This window comes from Typopeltis vanoorti, chromosome 9 (genome assembly GCF_054136105.1).
Source record: "Typopeltis vanoorti isolate ZY-2024b chromosome 9, IOZ_Tvanoo_1.0, whole genome shotgun sequence".
NCBI lineage: Eukaryota > Metazoa > Arthropoda > Arachnida > Uropygi > Thelyphonidae > Typopeltis > Typopeltis vanoorti.
The window spans coordinates 12,913,430-12,937,224 of record NC_143557.1 but is presented as its reverse complement, the minus strand read 5'-3'; the positions used below and the strand labels follow the sequence as shown (position 1 = coordinate 12,937,224).

General features: G+C 38.0%; 1 protein-coding gene across 4 annotated transcripts in view; it reads right to left on the bottom strand.

The window, feature by feature from the left end:
• The window catches only part of LOC150102889 (inactive tyrosine-protein kinase RYK-like), a 378,596-nt gene that overhangs the window by 251,399 nt on the left and 103,402 nt on the right, over positions 1 to 23,795 (bottom strand). For 3 of the 4 annotated variants that reach the window (XM_090397499.1, XM_090397500.1, XM_090397501.1), the window contains exon 5: positions 4,563 to 4,589. The exons of the other annotated variant lie outside the window; for it this stretch is intronic. In XM_090397499.1, coding sequence (XP_090253625.1) covers positions 4,563 to 4,589 — 27 coding nt within the window. The remainder of the gene's footprint in view (positions 1 to 4,562; positions 4,590 to 23,795) is intronic. 4 annotated transcript variants of the gene reach the window in all.

The following is a 23,795-nucleotide window of genomic DNA, read 5'->3' as shown; positions in this document are numbered from 1 at the left end:
GAAAATACACAACAGAATCAACAAAGCTAGTAGGATAGGAAGTGAACTGAATAAATTTATATGAAATAAGAGAGAAATCAGTCAAAACACTAAATTAGCTGTGTACAAGACAGTGTTCAAACCAATTTTAACTTGTGGATCTGAGAGCTGGGTTAAAAATAAAACACTTGACAAAGGGAGACCACAGATATGAGAGTCCTGAGAAAGATTAAGGGCATGACAGATGGCATCAATGACAATATCATATTAAAAATGAGGATATTAGGGAAGAACTTGACATTGTTAGCATCCAGGAATTCCACCTCTGGCAACCCATGCCACTCATTCACCATTTTCCAAGAAAAGAACCTAGTGGTACACCCTTACTAACCATACTCTTAGACAACTTCGAAGTGTGACCACCTTGATTTTCCCTACTCTCCATGTATTGAAAAATTTCTTCTGTGGTAATCTTATAGTATCCCTTTGGTAACTTGTAAGTTTCTATCATATCCCCTCTCCTCTTCCACTTATCATATAAACTCTGCAACCTGCACACAAGTCATAATAGGGAACATTCCACAGATCTGTCACCAGCTTGGTCACTCATCTCTGAAAATCTTCTCTACCACCTCCCAATTCCCAAGAAATGCAGGTGACCGAAATATAGCCTTATAAAACCATATTATTACAAAAATAATAACCTCCCTATCTTTACTTGTCAATGTGTTCTTCAGCATCCAAGTAATTCTCTGTGGGCTATTGTGCCAACTCTTGCAATATGTCTGCTGAATTTCAAATCTCTGTTCACCATCACCCCCAGATCCCTAGCCTCATCAGTTTCCTGTAAACTAATACCATCAATATGATACAAGGTGTGCAATCTTTTCATTGCAAATTGCATTACCTTACATTTGATTGCATTCGTTGTCCTTTGCCCACACTGCCAATTTATTTTAGTCATCCAGCAAGATATCTATACAACCTTTATCAACAACTGCCCCCAGTTTTGCATCATCAGCAAACAACTGAATATCCGCCTTCAAATATTCTGCTATATCCTTAATGTACAAATTAAAATTAAAGAAAAGTGCTCCAAGTACAAAGCATTGGGGTGCACCACTAGTCACCTTCATTTGCCTTGATTTCACTCTACCATACACCACCCACCGATGTCTGTCTATCAACAACCCCCCCCCCCCCCCTCCCACAAGTCCATTCCACCAGATGAGGTGAGTGAGATAGGGCGGTAGTTGGATGGCAGTGACTTATCATCCTTCTTGGGAATGGATTGAATATAGGTCAATTTCAGGATGTGGGATGGATATCAGTGGAGTAAGACAGTATGTGTACAGGCAACATAGGATAGGAGTCAATTCTGGTGCACAAAATTTCAGGACAATTGGAGAAATGCCAACAAGGCCAGGAGAATTATTTTGTGTGTGTCTAATTTGGACAGTATTTTTCTGATCTCTTTCTGATAAAAAGGATATAGTGGGTGTTGTATGTTAGGCATCTGGAATGGCTGGGTGACATTTACCATGGTCAATTATGCATGCATTGGAAGCAAAGTGTGAGGCCAGGAGATTGGCTTTTTCTGTATGGTATCTTAAATAAAATGATAGAAGAAAGGTTAGCAAAACAAGTTTTTGATGTTAACAGATCTTCAGCAAGAAAAAGAGCCAGAGGAAGACCAAAATCTAGGTGGATTGATTCATTCAGCAGTGCCCCCAGAAGACAGAAATATAGGATGTGACAATATTAGAGTGCTAGAAGTGATAGACAGATTTGGATGGATATTGTCACCAGCTGATTGTAATAATGCAAGCTTTATTGTGTATTACTATCATGGTATCCTGTACATACCTTGCGGGTACATATTAGAAAACTGATGATGACAATTAGCAGCCAGAAGAATCTCAATTTAGTTGTTCAAAATAATGTATACAATTTTACCTAATTTTATTCTGAAACTTTCTGTACTCTAAGGGACTCAACTTTTAATTTCTTTAGCTTTATGAAAATACTTTACTTACACTTTAGTTAGACAATACCAGAATACCATCTATTATAACAGCAGCCTGAAACTCGTATCAGCTTGCAGACTAGCTATATTCCACACAGTGTATGTCTGATCCATGCAGCCACATCTTATGTGTGGATTGTGGATAAGAATCTTTAACCCTAAATTTTCCCATTATACATGGTACATCAAAGAATTAATTATGTTAAACTGAACGAAAAGAATGATTAAGGATGATGACTTTAAGATTCTTGTGCTATAGGTAGTATACATATCACAACACAAAATCAATACTGACAAAAATAATTTTAAGCAGGTAGGAAAAAAACAAATTCTTAAAAAAAATTTTTTCTTACATTCTGATCACAATAAAGCAAAATAAAATTTCCTGGTTTATCTAATCCTTAACACCTATCTACAGCAGTACTAGTATACTACGGATTTACAAACCTTTTGGTGATAGGATTTACATATATATTATTATCGCAACCCTCCATAGATTCAGAAGGAAGGTTCATTCAACTGACATCTGCTGTATCCCATTATGTATTCCATTCACTTAATTCTCCATGTAAAAAATTACTTCTCACACGTTTCTTCATCACCCTCTTAAAACAACTTCCAGGGACAACCTGTGATCCTTCCCTTTTCACCTTCTACTTTGTTTGGAACCCCCTCTGTATTAATCCAATAAAATCCCTTCACTAACTTAAATTTCTCTAGATATCACCTCTTTTCCCCTTATCCACTAAACTCTCCAATTTACATTCTTTTAACCTCTCACCACAGCAATATTCCAACTCCTGATATTGTCTTAGTTACTCGTCTCTGGATTTTCTCCAATGTTTTCACATTCCAACGAAAGGTGATCAAATCTGAGCACAATAATGCAAATGCAGTCTGACCATTGCTTTATACAGTGGCACAACTACCTACTTATGCCTGCATGTGGATACATACACCTCCATGCCTACATACCTCCTTATCATACTATTGGCAACATGATGTGCAATCTTTGCAACACAGTCACTGCTAAATCTTGAACCTGATCCATTTACTGCCACAGAGTTCCATCAATATGCTACATGGCCTTATAGAACCACTATCCCCACTCATTTATCCAAGCTAAAAGTCAATTAAAATCTTCCTTAACATCACTAGTACTTCTTATAATCTCCAACTTTGAATTATCAGCAAATAACTGAACATCCCCAGTCAATCCATGTGATATCCTTTACAAACAAGTTAAAGGATAAATGATACAAAGTTAAAGGATACAAACAGGGGCCCAAGAAAAGAATCCTGAATCACACTATGGTTATCCTCCTTTTTTGAGACACTGTTCCATCATATACAACTTGCTAGTATCATTCAGAAAGTCAATCTCCAATTCATATAACTAATGTACAATCCATTCCCATCTCTGCAGCTTGTGCACTAATTTATTATGTGATAATCTATCAAACACTTTTGCAAAGTCCAAGAATATCACTGTATATTAATCTCCCTTACCTAACACATTCATTGCTCTATCATTCTGGCAATCATAAAGAATCCTATGATCTTCCACCCAATCCTGTATTCTGCTCGTAATTCAGAATAAAATTTTAACACTGAAATATTGGGAAGGATTTGACATGTGACATACAGCTATTTGCTGATGATGCAAAGATGGTAGGGTGATCAGGAGTGCTAGTGTTATGCAGTACTTGCAGAATAATTTCAATAGGCTGGAACTGTGGGCATGTGAAAATGGCTGTCATTTCAATGTTAACAAAAGTAAGATCATGCACTTTGGTGTGATTAGATATCCAATGTCGTATTATATTGATGAGATTATGCTTGAAGAAACTGATGAGCCTAGAGATATTAGAGTTTTGGAAGACAGGAAATTGAAGTTAAAGGGCCATACAGCAAAAATTGTAAATACAACTCAGAGAATAATGGCAATGCTGAAACAAACCTTGACATGTAAAGATAATGAAGTCAATTTGCGTCTTTACAAGGCCTTGATAAGACCTCACTTGCACTATTGTGTGCAGGTCTCCTGGTTTCCATGGTGATTTTGATACAGTGGAGAGAGAGAGTACAAAGGAGAGTGCAAAAATGATATCAGGATTGTGGAACACTGATTATGAAGACATGTGAATTTGTATGCTGCAGACACTAGCAAATAAGAGAAACAGGGGTGATATGATTGAGACTTACAAACTTCTGAAAGGGTTATACAAAATTTCAGTAGATGGGATTTTTTATTTTATGGAGGGTGGGAAAAGGATGCAAGGGCATCCATGAAAGTTGAGAAGAGGTGGGGGAGGGGGGCATAAATTTTTCTCTCATAGAGTAGTGTGTGATTGGAACGGATTGCCTTTGAATGCTGTGTGCAAGGAGCATGAATGAATTCAAAAACAGTTATGACAGCTGGTGCAAATAGAATGGCCTCCCTCAATGAGTTCCTGACTCCCTGGAGGTCTCTCTTAATAATAATATGGATGACCTGATATAAAGAACTTTAATATCTTTAGAAAAGTATAGTATTATTTAAAAATTGACAACTCACCAATTAGTAAAGTATGATTGTGATCAGCTGAAAATGAAAACAGATCAATTTATTGTTGGAAATTTTGAGAAAAAAAAAGTGATTGTAAGCTTTTGCAACAGAATGCATTAATACACATAAGGGAAATGAAAATATAGGTAAAAGATTTTAAAACAGAAATCACATAAAATCAATACATGGCATTTGATGGTCTAGTTGGCTTAGCATCATGCTCCAAACCACGTATTGTGGGTTGGAGCATGATGAACAACACATAAGGCATTTACAAATGGCCATGCAATAGTGGGACTGAACATCATCACCATCAGGTGATGATATTCATGAAACGTTTTTCAAGTCACTTCAGGATTGTGCGAGACCATCATCCTGAAGTGACCTGAAAAGCTCCAAGTTTGGTCATCTCTAAGTAGGATTTATTAATTATTTAATCCTTAGTCCACCAACAATAGCAATTTAACTATACATTTGCAACCTTTGTGGGCAACATTCTCTCTCTCTCTGTCTCACACACGATTCTACACATCCATCATAAACTTTCAAGTATTATTCTACATCTCAAAACTAACAAAAAGGTCACAATAAACATAGATCTGAAAACTTAAATCATAAGCATAAATAAATCTGAAAACTTAAAACTTAAGGCATAATTCTTTTGGTAAGTAGCAAAAGAAACACTGTAGCATGAATATATGCTATAAAACCATTGAGTCGTCTGACCATTATCTTCCAAGTACCTGGCTGGTGTCTGACAGTAGTACATGCATGTTCAACATGTTCCTGCATTTCATCAATAATCTCCACCAATAAGCATGAAGAGGATTTAGGTCAGTGATCAAGGAGACAACATAGTTGTTTCACCTTGAACAATCCATCTTTCAAAAAACATTTGATCAAGGGAACCTCAGGAAACCCTGGGGCTCACAAATTAAGTGTGGTGGAGTTTCATCATGCATGAATCAGGTTTCTCCTCTTTGAGTACATAGATGTTTTCTATCAAGTTTTTCAAGAAGTTATAGTACAAAGGTCCAGTTAGCCTGACTAGCAAAACAAACACCCTTGTTTATGGTCTCCAATGATATCTTAAATATGCTAATAGAATGCTGCTGATGATGCCTTACCTAAATGACTGCAAGTGGATTTTAATGAGTCCATGTCTGATTGTTGTGATAATTGAAAATACATCTCAAGTGAACATCACTTCAACTGTAAAAAGGTACATGAGAGAAATCACTGGCTATGCACACACTGTTGCAAAAAACACAGACAAAAAAAATAACAATGTTGATCATCTGGTAGAAGTGCTTGAACCCTATGGAAACAGTATGAGTAAAACTAATCTTCATGAGGAATCCTAGGTCAAAGTGTCATGTGGGTGCTTAAGGGTCAAAGCAGTATAACTGAGAAGAGACCTCCACATAGCCTTTAAAGGAATGCAGAGAACCGACCAGGGCCTCTGACTTAATTTCCAATCCTCACCTTCTTGTGGTGCACCCTGGTGGGTATCTACTTGGATACTGAACACACGAGGATGGGCTGACAATTTGGGAATTAGCCGAACAAATTGTATTCTTATTGGTTAAACCAAAATAAAAAATGATGGTACAACATGACAAAATTTCATGCTGGCTGAGGCTTCACCCGGTTAAACAAGAAACCCCCCCCCCCCGCGTTATTTTCGCCACGGAACCAGGGCGAACAGTGAAAAGCCAGCTACTGGAACAAATCTGAAAACACACCCCAACTCAACATCGCCAGAGTTAAAGATCGGTACTATCAACATAAGAAGCCTGAATGGCAAAGAAATGGAGCTAGCTGAGGAATTAGATAAGTACAAGATCGACATTATAGGGGTGACTAAAACAAAAAAAAGACAAAAACTGGTGAGATCTTTCTGAACAATAAATACAAAATGTTATATTCAGGAAATGACAATCAAGGAAAAGAAGGAGTAGCCATAGTATTCAACACAAAATACGAGGCTAATCTTCTTGAATGGCAGTCAATCTCAAGTAGAGTAATGTGGACAAATATGAGAATGGGGAACTGAACAATGAGACTTATTTGTGCCTACGGTCCCATACAAGGTTCTACTAAGGTAGAAGTGGAGGAATTTTTTGAGGGTTTAGAAAAAGCAACTGACACAATGAAAAAGGAAAAGTTCGTCCTTGTTGAGGATCTAAATAGCAGAGTGTGAAATGAGTGTCATACATACAAAAATATTTTGGAAAAAATTTGGAGAAAAGAGCAAAGCTAATAATAATGGCAATTATCTGCTCAGGACATGGACTGGTTATTACTAACACCATGTTCCAACATAAAAATGTGCACAAATTCACATGGAGAGAAGAGGCAAGGAATAAGAAAAGTCTCATTGACTATGTTATTGTTGATAGTGATGTTTTCTCCCTGGTGCAGGACACCAGAGTGTACAGAGGATTTGAAATTGGAAGTGATCACTATTTAGTCTTGAGCAGGATAAAATTGAATTTCATATTGAAAAGAATAACAAGTAAGAAAGTTTTCAAGCGAATAAAAGTTGAGCATCTCTCAGATGTGAACTGTAGACTAAAATACACAAAGATTATTGAAGAAAAAATGAAAGAGTTTGAGAACAGGAATCAAACCTTAGAGATTCAGTGCAAGAAGTTGTCTGCAAGGATAGAAAAATTAGAACTCCATGGTGGACACAAGAAGTTAAAGAGGCAGTGAAGGAAAAGAAGAAAGCACATCAAAAGTTCCTGGCAAATAAGTCAGCTTGTGCTCTTAGAGAATACAGAGACAAATGCAAGAATGCTAAACACTGTGTAAAACTAGCTAAACAAAAGTCATGGGAGGACTTTGGCAAGAATATGGAAAATAAACATCAAGAAGTGGCAAAATATTCTGGAGGTTGTTGAAGAAGCTTAAAAATGGAGGAAAGAGTGCTGTGAAAAGAGTTAGAGATGATAAAGGTGACATGAAAACGTGTGAAAAAGATATCCTTGAAGTATGGAGTAATTACTTTGAAAAACTGCTAAATGAAACAAGCAGTGATGACAGCACAGTAGTAAAAAACAATGACCAGGCATTAAGTCAGGAATACATAACATACTTCAAGTAGAAAAAGCCACCAAAGGCTTGAAATGTGGAAAAGCAGCAGGAGTATATGATATTCGACCAGAAATGCTGAAGTATGGTGGTATAAAAGTGTTACAGTGGCTGCACTGCATAGTTCAGAAAGCCTGGACAGACGGACGTATTCCTGTTGATTGGAGTAGAGTTCTAATAGTAACCATATGTAAAAAGGGAAATAAAACCGAATGTGAGAATTACAGAGGTATTTCCCTACTGAGTGTTCCTTGCAAGATCTACGCAAGTATACTTGAGAAATGGTTGAGAAGAATTGTGGAAGAAAATCTTGGTGAAAAACAAGCTGGATTCAGGCCAAATAGAGGCTGTCAGGATCAGATCTTCACTTTACGACAAATAGTCGAGAAAGCATGGGAATATAACAAAGATCTGTATTTAAGTTTTGTCAATCTGGAAAATTGTGAAAGAATATTTGTTAGCAGCAATGGTAAGTTGTATACCACGAGTGAAGAAGAGGACACAATTTGCAGTAAAGTGGATGACAAATAATATTAAACAGGAATTGCATGTGAAAAAGAGGCTATGGAAGAGATATAAGGAGACAGGTGAAGAGAGGATGCGTGAAGAATATAAGACACAGGCCAGAAGAGTGACTAGTGTGGTAAGGAAAGCAAAACTGGAATATGAGAGGAGACTGGCCCTAGGATCCAAAGAAAATCCTAGGGAATTTTTTAGCTATGTGGTCAGTAGGAGGAGAAATGACTGAGGAAGAATGATATTGTGGGATAAAAATGGGAATAGAGTGACTGATGCAGAGGATATAGTGTAATTGTTCAATGACCACTTTATTGGAGTATTTCATCCTAGAGGAGTCAGTTTTAATGCTAGAGGGATATGGCAGGTTCAAGGTTTAGAGGTACAGGAGGAGAGTGTGCCTGAGATACTGAGAACTCTGGATGTCAATAAAGCTTTGGGACTGGATGGTATTTCACCACGGGTTTTGAGAGAATGTGCTAGGGAACTGACAGTGCCTTTAACCTGGCTTTTCAATGAAAATCTGGCTTCGGCAAAGGTGCCCAGGGAATGGAAGGAAGGTAAGATAGTGGCATTGCATAAGGGTGGTAACAGACTGGAAGTGTCTAATTATAGACCAGTCTGTGTGTCATCAGTAGTGGTTAAGATCTTGGAGAAAGTAGTGAGGGACCGTATACAGCATTGGGCAGATGATGGTAATGTTATCTGTGAGAGTCAACATGGATTTGTGAAAGGGCACTCTTGTTTTAGCAATATGCTAGCCTTTTATAATAAAGTTACAAGAACATTAGATGAGGGAAAGGCATATACTGCAATTGTCTTAGACTTAGCAAAGGCATTTGACAGGGTGCCACATGATAAGCTGATATTTAAGTTGCAACACATGGGTCTGGATGTGAGATTGGTCAACTGGATTCAGGATTGGCTGTCTGATAGGTATCAGAGAGTTGTGTATGGTGGAGCAGTTTCAAGGAGACAGAGGGTTACAAGAGGGGTCCCACAGGGCTCAGTACTAGGACCTATATTGTTTAACCTTTATATCAATGACATTGCCAGTGGATCGCAAGGGGATATTCAGTTGTTTGCAGATGATGCGAAGCTGGGAAGGATTATTAGTAATAGTGCAGATGTGGTAGCCCTTCAAGAGGATTTGAATAAGCTAGATAGATGGGCAAATGAATGGGAGGTGTCAGTTTAATGCAGCAAAATGTAAGGTCTTGAGGTTTGGGAAACATCAATGGGATGCTGCATACTCTATGGGAGGAGTTATACTGGAGGAAGTTGGGGGAGACAAGAGATCTGGGGTTGATGATTGATAGAAACCTGAAGTTTAGGGGACATATTACAAAGGTGGTGAAGGTAACACAGAGGATTGCTGCAATTATGAGGACACTGACCTCCAGAGATAAGACGGTTATCATTCCGTTGTATAAGTCTCTGATCAGACCACACCTGGATTATTGTTCTCAGATTTGGTCCCCAGGATTTGAAGGGGATAAATTAACTGTGGAAAGGATACAAAGACGGATGACAAAGATGGTCTTAGGACTGTACAAGAATAGTTATGAGAATCGGCTGAGGGAATGTGGACTGCAGAGTTTGGCGGATAGAAGAAGGAGAGGTGATATGATTGAAACTTTTAAACTGTTGAGAGGTGGTTACAGGGTTAACTCTGGGGAGTTCTTTCACTTTGTTGAACAGTGGGAAGGAGTGATGACAAGAGGCCATCCCTGGAAGTTACAAAAGGAAACTGTGAGCAAGAGGGTGAGGAGTGGTTTCTTTGTATGGAGGGTGGTTGAGCAGTGGAATGCATTGCCTGATAGAGTGGTGAGGGCGAGAACGGTCAATGAGTTTAAGGAGTGGTATGATAGACTTTGTGTTTCTTGGGGGGGGGATCTCCCCTCGATGAGTCTTGACAGACTTTATGTTCTTAGGAAGGACCTCCCACGATGAGTTTTTTTGACTCCACGGAGGCCTGAATAATAATAATAATATGGATCACATTATGAAGTGGTATTAAACATGATATCAAAATTGGAGATGTTAATGTCAGCTCTTTGCTTTATGCGGATGATGTTATACTTCTAAATAAATCCACTATAAGTCTGCAAGATTCTATGACTAAATTGAATAACTGTTGTAATAGATATGGTATGAAGGTCAGCAATAAAAAGACAAAGACAATGAACATAGGCAGAATCGCTGAAAATGTTAACTGTGTTGTGAATGGAGAACCTGTGGAACAAGTAAAACATTTCAGCTACTTAGGCATGATTTTATTGAAGATGGTAAATTAAATATAGAAATAGACAACAGAATCAGCAAAGCAGGTATGGTGGGAAGTCAATTGAATAAATTAATATGGAATAAGAGAGAAATTAGTCAGAACACTAAATTAGCTGTATACAAGACAGTGTTCAAACCAGTTTTAAGTTATGGAGAGCTGGGTCAGAAGTAAAACGCTTGACCAAAGACTAGAGACCGCAGATATGAGAGCCCTGAGAAAGATTAGAGGCGTGAACAGATGGCATCAATGGCAATATCATATTAAAAACGAGGATATTAGGAAAGAACTTGACATTGTCAGCATCCAGGAATGTGTTAGCAGAGCTAATCTCAGGTGGTATGGTCACTTAAACAGAATGAGCAAAGAAAGATTAGAAAACAAGTGTTCACTGCCAGGTTGGCAGCAAAACGACTGAGAGGAAGAACAAGATATGGATGGATTGATATGGTACAAAGCGCCTTAGATGATAGAAATATAAGATCTGATAATATTGGAGTCTTGACAAGTAACAGACTGATTTGGAGGAAAATTGTAGATAGAAGTTAGTAATGATGTAATTTTTTTTCATGTAGTACTATCATATCCTGTACACCCCTTCAGGGTACGTGGCAGTGTTATATACATTTCCTTCCTCTTCAGCTATCACCCTCCTATCCTTAAACAAACTAAAATTCAGGCCGCTCTTAAGTTTAGTCACGTGTAATTCTTTCATTCATAAGGAATTTGACTAAGTATGGGACAAGGCCTTAAAATATAACCTATGAGACAGTCCGCCTGTTAAATATTGACTAATTTATATTTTTGCTGGGCCAGCCAATACAGGATAGATGAGACTCTTATCCAAGGTGGCTCTCTCAGAGTATTACACAGTGATGAACTTTCTAACAGTAATTCAACTAATCTCAATTCACTTTGTCTTTGCATGCAGTCGTGGTCTGGAAAATCAAACTATATTCATATATCCCTCCTACTAGGTTCGATAATAATTTTATGAGTAGCTATTTGAATTCATAAGACAGGCTAGATTCAGGTTTAAAAGATATACATGAGAAAATTAAAGTACATGGTATTTCTGGTTGAATATTAATCACTTTCCTAGTAAAATTCTGATATCATTACTAATACAAGAATACATGCATAATAACTAGATCCACTGAGTTTTTCTATAAACATACAAACTTCTGGCTTAATTTAACATTATCTTCAATAACTCTCTGATCACTACTCATATCTCAGTTATCTCACATACAGATCACTTTTAGGGAGACATTCTTCAAAACAGGAACAGGTCACTGCCAAATTGGGACAATCTCTAAAGTTCTCTACAGCATGTCCATACAAAAATCAACCTATAGAGTTCACTCAAATCTTTAATTGGAAATCAGATACTTTTAACATTCTACATTACCATCCCATGGAATGACTTTCTGTTCTATCATCAGCCTTGTCTGGACATCGAGGCACCTTTGTTCTGTGATTCTCTGGATCACTTACGATAACAGCACGGCCTGGTTCCCCAAGTCGATAAGGCGATGTGCCGCTCTGGACTTTCTCTGGTACCACAGGCACACATCTGGATTACCAGTCACTCGAAGTGGCTTAGCTACTCTGTTATGAAGAGATAGCTAGGCTTGCCTCGCAAACATCGATAGGCCTCTCATGACTTCTACGGCCGACCCGGAATCTTCATGTTGGCAGAAAGCGCAAGCCAATGTCCACGAGCACAGGAAACAGGAACCAAAAAAGCCCCGTGTAGGGGGAGCTTGACCCTTATATTCTTCCCCTTTTTTCTTGGAGATTCTCATGCTTAGCTACGTTTTTTAACGCACAGCACATGCGCGTGGCGTTCCTCCGAGAATGCGTTCTCGCTTCGCTTTCCTTATTTCTCTTTCCCTTAGGCCATATGTTATATTGGATGGCTAAAGTGTGACCCTCTTGGACTTCAGCTTACACTCAACTTGCTTTCAGACAATACATAGAATGGGATACTCTAATTAAATTATAATCTTATATAAATTCCTCTATTTGACTTGACTCTGTACAAACGGGTTAAGTCTCACATTTCTTATGCTAAACATTTCTTCAGTTTTGCCTTAAAGTTATAATGTACATTTTTATTTCCTTGCCAAAGCACAACATTCTCTGCCTACAATTAAAGATAGTTGTTAGTGAATAAAATAATCTTTTGTCCCAATTTTTGATTATTCAGGACACAACAGCAGGAATTTGATGATGATGAGGGATCCTTCATACAACCTGCTTGGGAGACACCTTCTCTACTATAATCACCATATGTTAGTGTAGGAATTCCATGCTGCCAGATTAAGTATGCTTAGTTTGGAGTACCTTCATGGTTCTCATTGCCCTCTTTCATTTATGGTGCAAACAATGCACCACATTCAACAAAGGCACTGATGAAGACAAGTGAATGTTTGAAAGTATGGAATTTGACAAATAGCAGAAATTGTCTTGATAAAGCCAATATGTTTCATATGGATTTCTGTTGGCACATCTATAAGTACCAGCCAATTCATTAAATATTAACTCACCCTCCACTGAAAACAATGCATTGAAAACCAATGCATTGAAACATTGAAATATAGATTAGTTGGCTGATTTATGCTTTATTGGTACAAGAACAGTAAAGGTCATACTATGCCATACAGCAGCACACAAGATATTAATAAAGTCATAAAGAGATAAATTATTAAATAATATGTACAAAAAAATTAAGTTAAGCAATGCAGTATCTACACCAAAAAAAAAAAAAAAATCATGCAATTTGTCTGAGTCTGATGATAACATTTGCCCGAGTGCATATGATGGGCCAGATAAGTAAAAATTTCATTCCTTTCTTACACAAAGTGCTGCCACTCCACCAGAATATGCAAACAGTGAGACATGTTGCATTTTTTGAACATAGGTGAGTAATTAGACCTCAGTAAATAAGAATGTGTAAGATGCCTGCGACTTATGTGGAGCCTAGCAAGAACAACTTCCTCTATTGTTTCTACTCTGCAAACCACTACTGCTTCCAGAGCAGTATTAAGTTGGACAACATGGAAAGGAGTACTGTCCATTAGGACAGTCACTCTACCATGACCAGTACAATCTGCAGTTCTGTGCTTATTCCATATGGTCTGGTCCTTGCTGTGTTTTAAATATGTTTTCTGTAGACAAAAACAGAAGGACTTGCGTTTCTCTCACAATCACAAAGTGCAGCAATTATATATTTAGTTTAATCCTTTATCCAAGTGTAAGCATACAAAGTTTGCACCTGAAGTATTTTCAGGACTGGGGCAAATCGTGGCAAAGGTGGTATAAGTTCTCATCACTTGCCTTAGTATCCCATTATGTAAAGTGCATATCCTTGTGGACATGTATAATGCTTATGTATTAAGGGAAAGGCCACTACCCAGACCAGTTTTGACCTTCCTTGAGGTCTCATCAGTGGGAGCCTGACCCATGGTGGCAATACTAGAGTGGAAGTAATGGAGAAGTCATATTTCCATATGCCAGTTGCCAAAAGGTGTCATACCTTATTATTAAAATTCTCTGGATTAGAGATGAATTGATGGAAGTTTTTTCACTTGGCTATGCTAACAATTATATATTTGGTTTAATCCTTTAATCCAAGTGTAAGCAAACAAAGTTTGCACCTGAAGTATTTTCAGAACTGGGGCAACTTGTGGCAAAGGTGGTATAAGTTCTCATCACTTGCCTTAGTATCCCATAATGTAATGCACATATCCTTGCAGGCACGTATAATGCTATTCATTAAGGGAAAGGTCACTACCCACACCGGTTTCAACCTTTATTGAGGTCTCATCAGTGGGAGTCAGACCACAGGTGGTGATACTAAGGTGGAAGTAATGGAGAAGTCATATTTCCTTATGCCAGTTACCAAAATGTGTCACACCTTATTATTAAAATTCTCTGGATTAGATATGAGTTGAAGTTTTTCACTTGGTTATGCAACAAAATTATATATTTGATTTAATCCTGGTAGCATAGCCAAGTGAAAAAAACTTCCATCAACTCATCTCTAATCCAGAGAATTTTAATAATAAGGTGTGACACCTTTTGGCAACTGGCATATGGAAATATGACTTCTCCATTACTTCCACCTGTGGGTCTGGCTCCCACTGATGAGTCCTCAATAAAGGTTGAAACTGGTGTGGGTAGTGACCTTTCTTAATGAATAGCATTATACGTGTCTGCAAGGATATGTGCATTACATTATGGGATACTAAGGTAAGTGATGAGAACTTATATCACCTTTGCCACAAGTTGCCCCAGTCCTGAAAATACTTCAGGTGCAAACTTTGTTTGCTTACACTTCGATAAAGGATTAAACCAAATATATAATTGGTAGCATAGCCAAGTGAAAAAACTTCCATGATAAAGTGCAGGTGTGGTGAAATTATCAGATGGTGGAATAGACATACAAGTTTGAGCTGACAACTTTCTCAGCATAAGAGGATCTCAGAGCAGGTGTAGTAGTGGTGGTGGGGCTAACTTTTTTTTTTTTTTTTTTTGCATCTTCGTATATTTTGTTGTGTTTTAATATTTTGAATTTATTTTTCATTCTTCCACCTTTGACATGCACAGAAGTAGGCTGGATGATCTCCCTGACAGTTGACACATTCAGCTTTCTTTGCAGAGCAAAATTTATTATCGTGCTCTTTACTACCAACAATGGGCACAGGTGGGAGAATAATAACAGTCAGTTTGGGCATGCTCCTCTTTCTGACATTTAAAGCATCTCAGGAGGATTAGGATGTACTACCTCAACTGTCTTGTTAGGCTGTAAAAGTCTGTAAAATCAGGGGGTGGAAGTTTAGGTGTATCAAAAGTAAAGATGACGTTCCTGATTGGAACTAGGTGACCATCCCTACATATGTGCCTCATACCTCTCACTTCTTGATCTTTAGGCTCTGAACATATCTGATAATTTGGAACATCAAGGAGATCCCATTTTGATATCACTTTAACTATAATTGGTATACCACCCATTGTGCTGCCTATAGTAATTTTTCTGAGTTACTGACTAGATGTTTCCACAAGGATATCACCAGAATGTAGACTCTTGATTTTTTTTTTTTTATTATTATTGTTTTAGGAGTTCCTGCCAGTCCTTCTAAAGCCTTTTTAATGAAGTGCAACATTTTGTTGGAAGTTTTTTTCACTTGGTTAGACTATAAATTATATATTTAGTTTAAGCCTTTATCAAAGTGTAAGCAAACAAAGATTGCACCTGTAGTATCTTCAGGACTGGGGCACCTCGTGGCAAAGGTGGACTAAGTTTTCATCACTTTCCTTAGTATCCCATTATGCGAAGCACATCTCCTTGCAGACATGTATAATGCTACGCATTATGGGAAGGGTCACTACCCAGACCGGTTTCAACCTTCATTGAACTAAATATATAATTTAGTCTAACCAAGTGAAAAAAACTTCCAACATCTTTCTCTAATCCAGAGTAATTTAATAATAAGCTGTGACACCTTTTGGTGCTGGCATATGGAAATATGAGTTCTGCATTGCTTCAACCTTGGTATCACCTCTCGGTCTGGCTCCCACTGAAGAGATCTCAATAAAGGTCGAAACTGGTCTGGGTAGTAACCCTTCCCATCATGCATAGCATTATACATGTCTGCAAGGAGATGTGCTTTGCATTATGGAATATTAAGGAAAGCGATGAGAACTTAGTCCACCTTTCCACGAGTTTCCCCAGTCCTGAAGATACTTCAGGCACAAGATTTTTGCTTACACTTGGATAAAGGATTAAACTAAATATATAATTTGAAGTGCAACATTGTCGCAAATGGCTTTCCACCTGTTGCATGAATGATCAGAAACAATGGTATGTTTATACTGTTATCACAATTATTTTGTTTCTTATTTCTGTTATCAAATGATGTATCGACAGTATCCGAACTTGGTTGGGATCTAGTGAGGGCCCTTGAAATATTTGAGGATGAAGAATTCGTGCTTAAGAGGATATTGCTCAGCACCAGGATTCCCTGCCTACCACAGAGCTGCACATGGATGCCCACTATTGGAAAACAATAAATGTACTCCAAAGTGCAACACCAGGATTACCCCAGACACTAACCAGCACCATATCTAGCCTTGGGCCCTGCCTCAGACCATGGGATAGGAGACTTAATGCAATACCATTAACCCTTGTAGGCAATCCCACTAACTGATTGTTCCTGGCCAGGCCAACTCCAAGACTACCCATCTTGTTGAAGCAGAGGTCAAAATAGTACAACACTGCCATGATTTCTCTCTTTCCAGATGCCCACGGGTGGCATCACACGGCCAGGGCATTGGATCCCGATGGTGGTGGTCTGGAAGAAAGGATAGTAAAAAAGACTCAGGAAAAGAAGAGCAAAGAATACAAGAAGAAAATTAAAGAAAAAGAGGACAAATGAAAAGGGCCAGTACCATCACAGGGAGATCCCCTCTACCACAGATCCGTGCCACACAAGGAAGGGATGAAATATGGAAATAATGAAACAGACAGTAGCTGCCACTTACTAAAGGTATACACCTAGACCTAAATACAACTTCAGGCACATCTTGCATATGATTTTCATATCACCTGCATAAGGCAAGTGATATGAAGTAATTAGCTTCTATATTTGTCAGAGCCTGCTAGAGGGCTACACGGTCGGTAGTGTTTTCAGAGAGCTCCCGAAAGCTAAGTATAATTTTGAGTGAAAATTTGAATATAGGTTTAAATCATAACCTAATATTGTCTAATTTTGGTAGCTTGTTGTGTCAGTGTGATTTTGGTGTGAATTCCGTTATTTAATTTAGCATTTAACGATATGTTTCATAGATTTGCATATGGCGGCAATGCGACGTAAGATAATGGCGTCCAAAAATACGACGGCATTGTTCAAAAACTGTAATGTGAGAGAGTTTGTCCAATGTGATGTGTGTGGGATTTATGCATTCCCGAATGAGGCTGGAATTTGGAATGAAAGTGATAGTGGTGAGAGAATGTGCAGAAAGCGTAAGCAAAGTGAGGAGTTGAGGTATGTGTCAGGTTGTGAGACAGTTATGGTTGAAGAAAGCCAGAATGTGGGTGAAAATAGTGGCTTGATAGGGAATTGCGATGTACAAGATGGCAATGAGAGCGGTGATCAAAGAAAGAGTGAAAGCAACTATACAGAGAGAGAAAATGGTTTAAATGATAAAAAAAATGAGGAATTATTTGTAGGAAGTGAGATCGCTAGGTTGCGCACAGTGATACAAAATGCGCAGCAGCAATTAGAGCACCTGCAAAACTCTTTCCAGAGTGATTCGGCTAACGTAAATAAACAAGTGTTTGAAAGGAAAAATAAGCGTAAGAGTGGGAGAGTTTCTGAAATGAAGGTATGGTGACTCGTTATTAAGAGGAGTGATAGATGGGAGTTTAACTAAATCGTACTAACGGGTGCGAAATTTAAGGATATAAGTGAGAGTATTAGAGCGCAAAAACAGAGGGTGAAAGAATTGATAGTTGTGGCGGGTACAAATGAATTGAAAGGAGATAAATTTTTTATGAGAGAGGACTTGAAAGTATTGTTAAAGGTGGTGAAAGAAAAGAGTGGCAGAGTTAGAATGGTGTGTCTGTTGCCCAGTATGACAGAGAGAAGTTTAGAAGAAGGGCAATAATCACAAATGACATTATGCGCAGATTATGCAGACGGTGTGGTGTGGAATTCGTGGACGTGTGGATTAAGTTTGATGGGAGAAAAGATTTATACAAGATGGATGGCCTGCATTTGAATGGATTTGGTGTGCGGAGACTGGAAAAAGTGTTGCTGAATGAAGTGAAAATGGATGTGCAGAACCAGGGAAACTAGAACTACCGGAGGGGGGGAATGGATATGCCAACATCAGTGAGACAGTTGAGTGTAAGAATGTATATAATGTATCCGAGCCAGTACTAATGACAAAAAATGGGAATGGGATATTCAGAATAATGCATCAAGATGAGGGTGGGACAAAGGGATCACTGCATTTCATGTATACTAATGCCAGGAGTATTAGGAACAAGAAGGAAGAATTTTTGGCCTTGATTGGCTCTTCCTGGCCACAGGTTATTGGCATTAGTGAAACATGGCTGACGGAAGATAATATAGTTAGTGGGATAGAATGTGTAGGTTATAGTGTGTTTAGGAGGGACAGAGAGAATAAAATGCGTGCAGGGGTGTTATTGAAGATAGCTGATGAACTGCAGCTAAAGAGAATTGAAGCTGTATTGCAGGATAGTGAAAAGAGCTCATTTGAGGCTATTTGGTGTAAGATTGAGACTGGCAGAATAAAATATACAGTTGGGTGCTGCTATAGACCAGGTGATGGAATAGATGGTGGAGATGGTATGCATAAACAAATTGATGAAATGAGTGGAAGCAGGGTTGGAATCTCACATAATTATTATGTGGGATTTCAACTATGATAACATTGATTGGAAGGAGGAGAGGACACATGTGAGGAAGGAAATGGATTTTATTCAATTATTAAGGGATAACTATCTGAGACAGCATATAATTGAAAATACTAAGGGTGTGAAAGTGCTTGACCTGGTAATGCCATCTCAGAATTTGACTGTAATGAATATGACCATGTTGCCACCTATTGGTGAGAAAATTCCACACCTTTAGCCACCTTTCAGGTGGCTAAAGGTGTGGAATTTTTGATTAAGACAGGGTATATGTGGAATTACCATGCTGGCAAGTATGACAAGCTTAGGAGAATGCTTAATGAATAACACCATTAAGCTTGAGCTGCAAAAAAAGAAGCAACTATGGAGGGAATTTAAGAAGAAAGGCAGGAACATGAACAGTATAAAGCGCAAGCCAGAAGGGTAACGAGTGTGGTAAAAAAAAAAAGCAAAAGCGGATTATGAAAGGAAACTAGCTATGCAAGCTAAAGAGAATCCCAAACAGTTCTTCCAATATGCTGCAAGCAAAAAAAAAACTGTACATGGCAGAATGATTTTAAGGAATGTCAATGGTAACGAGGTCACTGAATCAGTCGATATAGTGGAATTACTGAGCGAGCACTTTGCAAGAGTATATCATCCAGGTGGTGACATTGTAAAAATTAAGGAACCATTAGTTTATACGGGAATTGTGATGAACGAAGTGGAGCTGAATAGTCTATTACAGAACCTTAATGAATACATTTGTGGGATTGGATGGTATACCGGCACGAGTCTTGAGTGAGGTGGCTAAGGAATTATCAGTGCCCTTTACCATGTTGTTTAATCTGAGTCTCGGGTCTGGTTTAGTCCCGAAGGTGTGGAAAGAGGGGAAAATAGTTTCACTGTCAAGGTCTAGGAGAAAGTAGTCAAGGGAAAAATACAGGAATGGATTGATGAAAATGAGATACTGTATGGGGGGGGAAACAGCATGGCTTTGTGAAGGGTAGATCATGCCTCAGTAACTTGCTCAAGTTTTATAACATAGTGACGGCTGAACTGGATAAGGGTAATGGGTTTACAGTAATACTGCTGGACCTGGCAAAGGCGTTTGACAGGATATCACATGGAATTCTAATCCGTAAACTAAAACATATGGGAATGCATATAGGGTTGGTGAGATGGAGAGATATCAAAGAGTAGTTTATTCAGGAGTAGAGTCCAAAAGACAGCCTGTGACTAGTGGTGTGCTGCAGGGTTCTGTTCTTGGACCACTGCTGTTTAATTTGTTCATTAGCAATACAGGAAAGGATCTAAGAGGAACAGTTCATTTGTTCGCTGATGATGCAAAGTTGGATAGGGCAATAGTGAATGCAGATGATGTCAAAATCTTGCAGGATGACTTGGATAGATTGGAGTTCTGGGCTAAGGAGAATGAATGTCAATTTAATGTGACAAAATGTAAGTTTATGCATTTTGAGGTGAAAAGATTAGCAGGTATACCACATTGGTGGAACTGTACTCCAGGAGATTGATGAGGCCAGGGACTTGGGAGTGTTGGTGGATAGGGAGATGAAGTTTAGGGGGCACATTGCAAAAGTAGCTAAATCAGCTCATCAACTCACTTGGTTGTTGAAAAATACCTTGACGAGCAGAGACAAGCACGTTATTGTACCTCTGTACCGAGCCTTGATAAGACCTCATCTCAACTACTGTGCCCAGATTTGGTCACCTAGGTTCCTTCTTGATGGGGAGGAGGTGGAGAGGATCCAGAGACGAGTGACTAAGGTGTAGCGGGTCTATGGAATGAACCACATGAGAACAGATCGAAGATTTGTGGGTTGCAGAAATTAGTTGATAGGCGGAAAAGGGGAGATATTATTGAGACATTCAAATTGCTAAAGGGTTTCTATAGGATTAATTCAGAGGATATTTTTGAGATCAGGACTGGTGGTGGGAGAACTAGGTGGATACCTATGGAAGCTGGGCAAGTGTGGTTAGCAAGGGTGTTAGAGCTGGGTTCTTTACTTTTAGAGTGGTAAATGAGTGGAATAAGCTGCCAGAGTCTGTTGTGGGTGCTATGACGGTGACTGAGTTCAAGGCAAGGTATGATAGATACTGTGAGAATGTCATATAGTTGTGTGGACATTATGTTTAGAGCCTCCCTCAATGAGTCTAAGGACTCCCTGGAGTCGCCCGTAATAATAATAATAATAATATATACAAGTAACTCAGACATGAATATATTTCGATTTCTTGCACAAAAGTTTGTTTTGCTTACATGGGAAAAGGATTAAAATCAAGTATAAAATATCTTGGTGCCTTTATCGTATTTTACACCCAAGGTAAAAAACTTTCCACACACACATACATATATATATATATATATATATATAAAACAGGAAGACCTAGGATGCTAATATCAATGGATCAAAAGATGCTCAAGAAGGGATGATGCAAAAATCTTGAATTTCCAATGTGAATGTTTGTTTGTTTAGGGTTTTGCACAATGACAGTTACAGTCATAATGTGGCAGTAAAGATTGCTGCAGTATAAAATAAGATAAAATAATATATAAATTATTATTTTTATGGTTATTTTGCCTGATTTTGTTTAGGAGTGCCCCTTTTTAATGACATTGGCTTTTTACTCAATAATTCTTAGGGCATTGCAGATGTATTATAGAGACAAATATATGTAGCATAATAGAAGAAAATTCGCACATACCATTTCTTGGATGTTGTTGCCTGTCTTCTTTCTGCAGTGTGCTTACTTCTGCTGTTATAGTGTTGAAAGGGGAGTGGGGGAGGGCTTAGGGTGGGAGAATTAATGAAAAAGGGGGCTATTTTCAGCCCCCTTTTTCATCTTTTCCCCACCCTACAGAGAAAGCACTTCACCCACCCTTAAAAATAATGTGTATATATTATATAAAAAAAAAAGAGTTCTCACATTCAGTTATTAATGTTAATAGGAAATCTGAAAGAATAATATCAATTTTAATAGAGACAAAACCAAAACCACTGATGGTTACACAACTTTATGAACCCACCACATCTGAAAATGATGAAGAAATTGAAGAATTTTATGAAGAAACTATTCAAGATATCGGAGGAGTGTAAGACAGGATGTTAATCATTATGGGTGACTGGAATGCCAAAATAGGAAAGGAAAGAATAAGTTCTGTTGTAGGCCCATATGGATATGGTATAAGAAATGATAGAGGTGATAGATGTATTGAACTTTGTTTAAAACATAAATATATAATTGCAAACACACTTTTTATGAAACAAAAAGAAAAAGCAAGGTATACTTGGAGATCTCCTGATGGTAAACATACTAATCAAATATAATCTTAAGAGGTACTGTGGCATATTAAATTAAAAATAGAAAACGTATAGATCACAGTAATAACTTTAATTAAATAAAGGTACAAATATTTCGTACTGAAAATCACAGTACATCCTCAGCGTAGAATAAATAGTTAAAAGGAATTCAATACAAAGTATAGAACAGTCGGTGGATCACCAAATAAATTGTTGCCGCATGCCAGAAGATCAATTACTAAATTATTATTAAATAATTCTTTAAAGATAATAAATATCATTCATATTTATACCTATATCTGTGGAGAAGACAAGCTTTATCCCACTGAATATTATGATTAGTATCAATACTATGTTGTGCTAGACCAGACTTATGAGGTTTCATGTATTCGATATAATATTGATGTTCCTTCATTTTTTTTTCCATAGAACGGCCTGTTTGTCCAAAAATGTATCTGGACATGGTATCTGGTAAACACCAGTTAATGATAGAGGTGACAGTTTGTCTTTTGTAGATGGCAACAAGTGAGAAATTTTGTTGATAGGAAAATATGTGGGAATAAGATGATACTTCTTCAAAATTCTGCCTATAGGTTCTGAGATGCCTGAAATGTAAAGGATTGGAACTCTGCGGCATGTTGAAGAATCCTGAGGTGTTGGAACATAGGGATCAATTATCTGCTGGATTTGACTGGGGTTGTAACCATTAGAAACATTCCCAACCCTCTCTTTGGTTTCATTATGTCAATGACGTTTTTGCTATTTGGCCATACGCTGAAGAGGAACTTACCACATTTCTACAACAGATAAATAGTCTTTACCCAAGCATTCAGTTCACCATGGAAAAAGAAAAGTCTGGTAGTTTACTATTCTCCTTACATGCACATCCTCTGGTTCTTTGTCTACAAGTGTCTATCGAAAACCTACTTTTACTGGAAGATACATTCATCAAAAGTCTGCTCATCACACCTCTCAAAAAATTGGCATTATCAAATTAATTAATAGAGCACATAAAGTGTGCTCCTCTCCATTAAACTTACAACAAGAACTATTCACTGTAAAAAAGTTAATACAATCTAATGGTTACAACTCCAATCAAATCCAGCAGATAATTGACTCCTATGTTCCAACACCTCAGGATTCTTCAACAGACCGCAGAGTTCCAATCCCTTACATTTCAGGCATCTCAGAACCTATAGGCAGAATTTTGAAGAAGTATCATCTTATTCCCACATATTTTCCTATCAACAAAATTTCTCACTTGTTGCCATCTACAAAAGACAAACCGTCATCTCTATCATTAGCTGATGTTTACCAGATACCATGTGAATGCAATGTATCTTATTTTGGACAAACAGGCCGTTCAGTGGAAAAAAGAATGAAGAAACATAAATATTATATCGAATACATGAAACCTCATAAGTCTGGTCTAGCACAACATAGCATTAACACTAATCATAATATTCAGTGGGATAAAGCTTGTCTTCTCCACAGATGTAGGTATAAATATGAACGCCTTTTTAAAGAAAGTTGCGAAGCCCTCTTACATCGGCCGAATTTAAATTGAAATGACTGTCTCTCTCTCTCTCTCTCTCTCT